Source organism: Monoraphidium neglectum, assembly GCF_000611645.1.
Source record: "Monoraphidium neglectum strain SAG 48.87 unplaced genomic scaffold scaffold01627, whole genome shotgun sequence".
NCBI lineage: Eukaryota > Viridiplantae > Chlorophyta > Chlorophyceae > Sphaeropleales > Selenastraceae > Monoraphidium > Monoraphidium neglectum.
This window is the reverse complement of record NW_014012001.1, coordinates 1-8,628: the sequence shown is the minus strand read 5'-3', so window position 1 is coordinate 8,628 and position 8,628 is coordinate 1. Positions and strand designations below refer to the sequence as shown.

General features: G+C 59.2%; 2 protein-coding genes across 2 annotated transcripts; both read left to right on the top strand.

Annotated features, from left to right (window-relative positions):
• Window positions 1–3,438: 3,438 nt before the first annotated feature.
• MNEG_8518 (hypothetical protein) lies at window positions 3,439–5,184 on the top strand (the record flags this gene model as incomplete). Its single annotated transcript, XM_014043007.1, has 4 exons — window positions 3,439–3,454; window positions 3,661–3,808; window positions 4,756–4,821; window positions 5,070–5,184. The coding sequence occupies 4 exons, from the start codon at window positions 3,439–3,441 to the stop codon at window positions 5,182–5,184; spliced, it is 345 nt and encodes a 114-aa protein (XP_013898461.1).
• A 2,128-nt stretch (window positions 5,185–7,312) lies between these two features.
• Window positions 7,313–7,990, top strand: MNEG_8517 (hypothetical protein; the record flags this gene model as incomplete). The annotated part of the gene is made up of 3 exons (XM_014043006.1): window positions 7,313–7,399; window positions 7,611–7,674; window positions 7,941–7,990. 3 exons carry the CDS (start codon window positions 7,313–7,315, stop codon window positions 7,988–7,990), a joined length of 201 nt encoding a protein of 66 aa, XP_013898460.1.
• Window positions 7,991–8,628: the final 638 nt, after the last annotated feature.

The following is an 8,628-nucleotide window of genomic DNA, read 5'->3' as shown; positions in this document are numbered from 1 at the left end:
GCTCTGCCGCTCAGCCCACACTGCCGTTCTGCCACTTCGCCACTCGGCCATGCTGCCGCTCAAATCTGCTGCCGTGGTGCCGTGCTGCCATGCTGTCGCTCTGAAGCTGTCCTGCTGCTCTCCTCCCTCGTGGCACTGCGGCACACCAGCAATTCTGCACATGTATGGATTTTCGACATTGCTGAAAACCGGCTGCACGACTCTGCTGCTCTGCCGCTCAGCCACGCTGCCGCGCCGCCGCGCTGCCGTGCTTGCGCTCTGCAGCTGTTCTTGTGCTCTTCTTCTCCGCTGCGGCTCTGTTATGTTGCAGCGCCCAGCTCGCCTGTACTGCTCTCCTAACAAGCTCTTCGCTGCAACACTTCTGTCGTGCTGCCATGCTGTCCTGCTGCTCTCCACCCTCATGGCAATGCAGCACACAGGCACTTCTGCAATTGTGTGGGTTTGCAGCTATGGCTGCACAACTCCGCAGCTCTGCCGCTCAGAGCCGCTGCAGCGCCGCGGCGCCGCGGCGCCGCCGCGCCGCCGCGCTGCCGCTCTTGCGCTCAGCTTGTGGTCTGCTTCTCCGTAGCACTGCGGCTCGCAAGTCGCAGCTCCCAGCTCTGTTGTACTGCCCTCCCGAGCGGCTCTTCTTTGCGACGCTTCTGTGAGCCTCTTCTGCGAGGCTCTTGAAGCCGGCTCTTCTGCGGCACTTGTGCAGCTCAGCGCTTCAGTGGCGCCGCGGCTTCGCTGGTCGACTGGTGTTCTTACCGACTGTTGTTATTTCCGCTGCTCAGGTCGTGCCAAGCTGCTGTCATCCACAGTAATTCACATCTGGATTTCATATCGCAGCGAACGCCAGCGGTCAAGCCGTTTCGGCCCCACCCTCAGAAACTTAGGTCGTGCAAAATTGGACGAACGGTGTCACGGTACGCAAAAATGCATGAAAGACATCTGTAAAATCCATACTTCATGTCTATCTGAAGCAACAAGTTGCGTCTGAGCGCGTCCAACGCCCCGTAAAGCTGCAGTGGAAGCTGGCTCGCGAACCAAGGCATCCCGGCGTCTGAAAAAGCCGTAACATAATTTTACCGCAGTAAGTTCTGCTTGGTCAAAGTATCACGTCGTATCTCTTTCTGCCAGCGTTCACTACGACTGGTGTGCTTAGTAACTGAGTAACCGGTGGCAAGTTTCTTCAAACAGGAGAGCCTGCCTCTTCACGATTATTGATAGCACAGTGCCAAGCAGTTTTATCACCGGAATCACCTTCACGCACGCGATCTGCTGGGAATCACCCGCTTCAAGACGGTGCGATGCATGACCACCCCCCATATCGTTGGAGCGCCACGGGAATGCTTACCGTATTATGTCTGCTGAACGCCTTGACCTACGTGACACTTGGGCACCCAGTCGTTCATCCGCAGTGAAGCGGGGTGTGAATGTGAGTGAGCTGCAAGTGAGCCGCCCACGCGAAGAGCCGCACAATCAATGTGTACGGCAGAGGTGTACTCACACTTGATGTAAATACTGCCTCAACCTCCATTGCTGTGGTCATCGGCCCAGGGGGCAAATCGAACTGCAGCAGCCTGGCATCGTGAACGGGATGCGGCAAGCGACACTTCTGGCGCTCGCAGCCGCGCTGCCCGCGCTTGCAGCCGCACAGTCGCTGTCCGGCGCCCAGGCCCCGGTACCGCCCAACTACGCAACCAGCTTCAGGGCGTTTGGGGAGGATGGCAGCGCCGTCGCAGACCTGAACGACCCTCAAGCGGCGGCAGCGGTTGCTGCAGGTCGGGCCGCTAACGCCGCGGGCGCTGCTGCGCAGGCGCCAGAGCCGCCCAGCAAGCCTGTGAAGGTCAGGTTCAGCCAAAGTGAGTGACAGTGTTGATAGTCACCCCAGCTTTCATCGCGATCCAGGTGGCTGTGTTGTCCTGCAGCGTCAGCTGCTTGTGGTGCGTGGTTTCGGCGTTGCATCGCCTTGCAATACGGTATTGCATTGCGCCTTGCACCATTTTGGATGCACCCCCTCTGGGGTCCACAGCCCCTGCACGTCCATGTGTAAGGGAGCTTGCCAAAATAACGACTTGCACAAGCCTCGAGCATCCTCAGTGACTCACTCACCCCCTTCCCCACTCTTTCACCCTCCAGAGCGGCCCCACAACGTCCGCCGCGGCGCCATCCAGGCGCAGGTCCTCGCAGACAAGGCCGCCTTTGCGGCGCTCATGGCAAAGCCGGATGCCGCGTTTGACGCCCACCTTGCATCCCTTGGCGACCAAAGGGCGTCACTCCTTGCGGCCGGCGACGATATCCCGCCCTACATCGCCGTGTTGGATGGCGCAAACATGGCAGCTGTCAGGTCGACGTTTAAATCCGCCCTCCAGGAGATCGCAGATCTCAACGCACAATCGGGCGACACCGTTGCGTACGGCATCACGCCGTTCACTCACATGACTAAGGATCAATTTGCGTCCGCCTACCTCACGGGGAAAAAGGACCCATCAGCAACACCGACAGGCAAGTGGGCCTTGAGGTGTTTTGCGCGATCCTGCAAACCCAACCAGTCCGCTTCCCCGAGGGCTTTGTAATGCAGCTTATTGCCCTTGCACAACGCCGTGGTAGTGCGGGCACCCTCGTCTCTGCCCGTTTCAGTGGCAGTCCCAAACACACACCACAATAAGCAGATGCGCATGGGGATGCATGCACAAATGTACTCAGATGCTACACACACACACACACACACACACACACACACACACGCACACACACACACACGCACACGCACACACACACACTCTCTCTCTCTCTCTCTCGCATACTCACAGTCGCACACGCACACGCACATTCACATGCACACACAGCCACCCACAAGCCCACGGCTGGCAGCGCAGCCACTAGCTTGCCTCACCTGCCACATCCACTCGCATTGCAATCCCTCGTCGGCCTCGCGCACCCTCCCTGCCACACCCACAGCTGGCGTCGATGCCGGCGTTGCGGATATGGGTGCTGGCACTTTGGCAGTGAAGCGTGGCTACACCTGCACCGGCCCCACGCCTTGGGCAACGTCGGGCCTGGCTTCCAACCCCCTCCTGTCTGTCGTCGACTGGCGCACGTCCAAGCCCGCGGCTGTAACGCCCATCCGCAACCAAAAGAGTGTGAGGAAACGCCGCCGCACCAATTTGAGGGGCGGCCTGTCGCAAGGGGTGGCTTCTGATGCCTTCCATCAATTCAATTGCCAATGTTCCAAACGTGCACGTTTCCCCCATTCGGAGAACAGACATTCATGAGTTGCCGACGACGTCCCTGCCTGCAACTCGCCACCCTCTGCCTTCTTCCCCTGTCGGTCTGTCACAGTGCGGCAGCTGTGTCGTGTTTGCCAACACCGCCGCCCTGGAGGCCGCCTACATAGTAAAGTATAGCAGCCAGGGCGCCACGAACTCGACTGTTGACCTGTCTGAACAGGATCACATGGAGTGCCTTGCGGGTGAGCGGCGGGAATGATGCCCTTTCAAAAGCACCTGCTTCACGCGGCAACATGGAGACAGCACTTGCTCCCCAGTCTCTTGGAATAGCGCATCGCTTAGACTGCGTGCTTAAACGACTGGCGCGTGGGCAGACAGCAAGTGGCTCGGCTGCCCCACCTGCACTTAATGTTGACGACGCACATCCACGTGCATCCCACCTGTGCAGGCAACAGCTGTGGCGGTGCATCCGGCTACGAGGCCGTGGACCGCGCGGTCTGCAAGGGCACTGCCTGGGAGCGCGACGTGCCCTACGCCGCTAAGGACACCAACAAATGCTCCACCACTGTCTCGCGCCCCTCCATCGGCATCAAGGGGTGAGCCGGCCAGCCCGCAGACCTGCAGGCGTCTCGGCTCTGCCAGCTGCCATCAGCCAGCGGGGAGGCAGGTGGCGCCATGCACGTTTGCCACGCTTCCTTGAAGCTGCAGCAGCGGCAGGCTGGACTGTCCTGAGGCAGGTAGCCATCAGCAGCTCGGCTGCCTAACATTGGCAACGGATGCGAGCCTTGCCTCATCAGCACTGCCCGTCCCTGTGCTTCACAACCCAGCCAGCTCCCTGACTCTGTTGGTGTCGCGCTTAGAAACTTATCTGCGCTGCTGTGACGGCCCGGGGGCAGGTACACCTTCGTGCCCGCTGATCTTATAAGCTTCAGGAGGGCCCTGTACCACAACGGTGGGCGCGTGTCAAGGGGTGCGGGGCTTAGTAGAACTATCAGCACCCATCAGGGTCAATTTTCAGGCAGTCTGACGACGGGGCGTTGCACTGTGCAGCAGGCGCAGCTTGCAGCAGCTCTGCAGGGCTGCAGGCGAGGCTGCTGAACCCCAAGTTGGTCCTTGATGCACCATGCCGAATGCAGCTGCGTGCACACCCCCATCGTGCTCCCCGTTGGACACACACACACACACACACACACACACGTCCAAGCGTGCGCAACACACGTCACATGCACACTCACAGTGATGAGTGTAGGCGTCGCTGCCACAAACGCGTTCCAGAACTACAAAAGTGGAGTCTTTGACTGCGCCACAACAGCCATTCTCAATCATGAGGTTGCCATCATCGCGTACGCGTGAGTGGGGAATGCCTGTGCATATTTGGCGTGCCTTGGACCATGCAGCTCAATTGGCTCACTGTAAATTGACAGGGAGCTTGGCGGTGTTTTGGACGCCAAATGCTTGCGAACTTGCTGCATCTTTGTGCCCCCCAAACACCCTCGCCGTCGCACTGCATTTGCTCATCTTTGCCGCGTGCTTGGGATGACAGCGATGCCGTATCTGTGCCGGTAAACAAGAAGACGGAGACCTGGAAGGTGTTCACAGCTAAAAACTCGTGAGTGGGTGCATTCAAGGTCTCGTGCACAGTGCCAAGGACCAGGCGGCAGTTTTGGGGGGGGGGGGGAATATTGGGCCCTGGGGACCCACACAAGCATGGCGTGCAGCACATTGGCAGTGTGCCCATGGCCCCATGCACATTGAGACACTACCTGAATGCCACGACATGGACATCCGTGCACTCTCCAACCCTGCGTGTGTGAGGCCAGCCCGCTCCCTGCTCTGTCCCTGCATCCCAACTGCCAGGTGGGGCACTGGCTGGGGCGAGAGCGGATTCTTCAGGATGCGCGGCGACTGTCCCTACCCTGGCGCGCTGGGCATCTACAAGGACACCCTCAACAACGTTCCCCTGAGGGCGTGACCACGTCGAACTGAGACGCTCGTCAGTGACGGGGCCCAGGAATTGCTTGTTAGGGGAGGACAGTTTAAAACATGGCCGTTGGCGTTACACCCCAGCGGCGCCGCTTCCATGGGCATGATTTGGCGGGGATCGCCGGGCCCCCTTTGGCTCAACATTGATCGCTGCATGCGCACGCCAGCTGAGCACTGACAGTCGCATGAGTTTTTCAGCTGAAGCAGGCATTGATATCATTTCTCGATACCCAACCATTATCTAGGTTGTCATAGCAACCTGCTGCACTCACCTTGCAGAGCTCAGGGCGTTTCATGTGCACTGAACATGTGAGTGTGTGGGGGGGCCAACCATCTTGCCGCGTGTGTGTTTTGGCACAGGAATCTTTCCAGGATCAGCGACCGCCTTCACTGCCAGGTCGAACGGACCAGTATTTGTGTCCACGCCTAAAACTTGTGTTGTCAGGAATTGCAACAGGCAGCAAGCGAGCCGCAGCGCTCGCGTGTGCGCCGCTAGCTAGGTTTTGTTGTTCACACGCAACGACTGGGACTGTTGGGCTTCAAAAAAAACTCTTGGACATGTCAATTGAGCATTTGCGGGAGATGTGTTCATGGCCATTACTTTCCTGGGCTGGCATGCCGCCATGCAACTATGCAATGCGCGGCCCACACTGCTGCTTCGCAAGCTGTCCATGCGTGCGGTTGCGTGCGCGTTGCAATCCAAAGCTGCCTTTGTGTGTGGCGTGCGTGTGTATTGGCCACGGCAACATGCTTTGTTTAACTTGCCACGGGGCTTGCGCAATGTGCACAGTCCTTGGCTTCATCATTGCTCATGCACACATGCATATCACAACAAATCAGCGCCAGAGCACCAGGCATCTGTCCAGTGTGTGTGTTGTTTGCGGCCTTGTTGGACGCACGATGCTACCCGTGCGCCATCTCTTTCCCTAGTTCAAACCTTGGTTGCCTTCAGTTATATCAAAGCTTGTTCAATATGGGCCCCTCCACTTTTTCCTGGATAATTACTTGCGCACATGTGACCACCACCACGGATGCGTGGTAGAGTTGTGGGGTACCAGCCACGAAGAGCCAGGCATGTGTGCTCATGTTGTTTGTTGCACGTGCGTGCGTCATCAAGCATCAGGTGTGCCGATTAATGTAATTTGTAGCCCATTCCAACAAACCCCTGCAGCCATGACTGGGCTGAAATGCCAATGGGCCATGCCCAGAAGCCAGGACTGGGGCCTGGGCAGCGAGGTGCGCCTGGATGAGCATCGCAGCTCACACACGCTGTTGAGGTCCCACACCCCCATCCTGAACAGCCACTCACCTGTAGTGGGAAAGCACAGCTCTATCCAACGATGGTGGGTGCCATGCACAGAAACAGATCTGGTACGACCTGGTGGCGCACCTGAGCTGAGTTGATCACTGCGCATGATGCTTGGAGCCGCGCACTGGCACTTGCCATGAAGCCGGCCCTTGCCCAGACACAACGAACCCAACTCCGCCACGCATCGCGGCAGTGCCCAGCCAGGCGGCGGTGGCATAATCAAGACTCGTTCCTATGATACCATGAGCTGGTCCAACCTACGCCGGCCCCCTTGAAACGGACGCAATGATGGACCGTGCACGTCACCCCATCAGCCCCCAGTCCCCTTACATGATGGTGGTCCACCAACGCAGTCATAGAGTGTCTGTTGTATCTGCCTGCCTCTTGCGATGTGGATGCATCAATTGCAGCTTTCACCCCGCAATTGATCGCCTCTGGGGAGGTTGGCAGCGTTGCTTGTTTGAGTCACACACCAAATGGCAGCTACAGTATCACCCGTATGCCTTTCAGCCTTGGTGGGCATGCCAGAGCAGTCACAAGCATGATTGTTCGGTAATCACAGCTGGTAATCTTCTGCCTGAGCCTGTGGGCCGCCCGCATGCCACTGCTGCTCTCATCATGGGACGAGCACCTGCCAGCTGCCACCTGGCTTCCCCTTCACCCCTTCCTTCGGCAACAAGAAATGTCGAGCACGGGCTGCGGACCTGCATGTCCATATTACGCACACAATTTCTTTTGTGATATACGTGTTCACAAGCTCCCCTTCGCCAACGACCCCACGCCACCTTCTTCCGAGCACACAAGCACGATGGCTGCCAGCAAGCGCGTGACCAACGCTAAGAGCGGCAAGTTCCACCAGCTTGTGCACAAGCGTGGCCAGGTCGAGGTCGAGAAGGTGGGTGAAGGGTCCAAGAGCGGGTCGCTCGGAGGCAGCCACCCGCGGGCTCGGCGGATCGCCGGCTTGACGCGTTGGAGTGGAATAAGATTGTATGTCGGTCACATAGCTTTGCTCAGAGTCGAGGGGTTGCACGAGCGCGGACGGGCCGGCCACAGCCAAGTTGTCGTTGAATCCCCGCCCTGGCTCTCTCGTATGGCCTTTTGCGCAGAAGGAGAAGAGCTCCGTCAACTCGATCATGCTGGGCTTCTTCCTGTTCGTGGTGGTTGGCTCTGGTGCGCTTCAGCGTCGCTATAGCCGCTGCAGCGCCCGCGCTGCTCCTGCCCGCACACCCCAGCGCTTTGGGGCACTGCCTCTCGCATCCTGCCCAGGTAGCCCAGGCTCCAGCAGATATGATGGCGCACTAGCTGTGCATGCATGCTTGCTTGCACGTGCCGTCTCATATGCAAGTCCGCCCATTGCGCGTCAGACCCAGCATCCTTGGGCCTGTATTTGACTCGCCCCTGGCAATTCCTTGTTTGCCCCCCATTTGCGCCCGCAGCCCTCCTCCAGATCATCCGGACCGCCACCACCGGCCCCGGTCTCTTCTAGTCGGCCCTCCGCCGCGGCCCTCGCCCCACTGGCGGCGGCCGCCGCAGCAGCAGCAGCACGGCAGCAGAAGCAGCAGCAGGATGGGGCCGCAGCGCCGAGAGGCGGAGTCTCTGCAGAATAGCCGGCGCGGAGCTCCCTTCCCCGCAGCCCAGGGGCGCGTGGACGCTATGCCGCCCGTTTTTGACCCTATCTGATGGCGGCAGCAGGCGCCGCGTGGCAAATGAGCTGGTCTACCCTAGTGGACCGCGCGGGCCTTAACCGCCTTGACCCCTAGGCCTGTAAATTAGCGACCACGCGCGAGGCCGTTGCTCCTGCCCTTTTTTTGCCAAACCAGAACCGTGGGCAGGGCCCATTCCGTTGCTCGACAGCCCCTGGGCAGCGCGCCGTCGGGACAGCGGGGCTGACGCATAATGACTTCCTGCACGGCAACTTTACAGCGGCATGTGAAGGGTTGGGCTCACAGAAAGGGTTGGGCCCACATAAACATGATGCGGAGGGACCGTTGAACACTGCATGGAAACGACAACAAACATACTGCAATCTCAACAGGAAGGAGGCGACAAGCGCATGCAAGAATCTACACCAGCCCAAAATTGCCAAAGCTGCTCTTGCGACCGCCGGCCCGCCCTCCCCGGCCC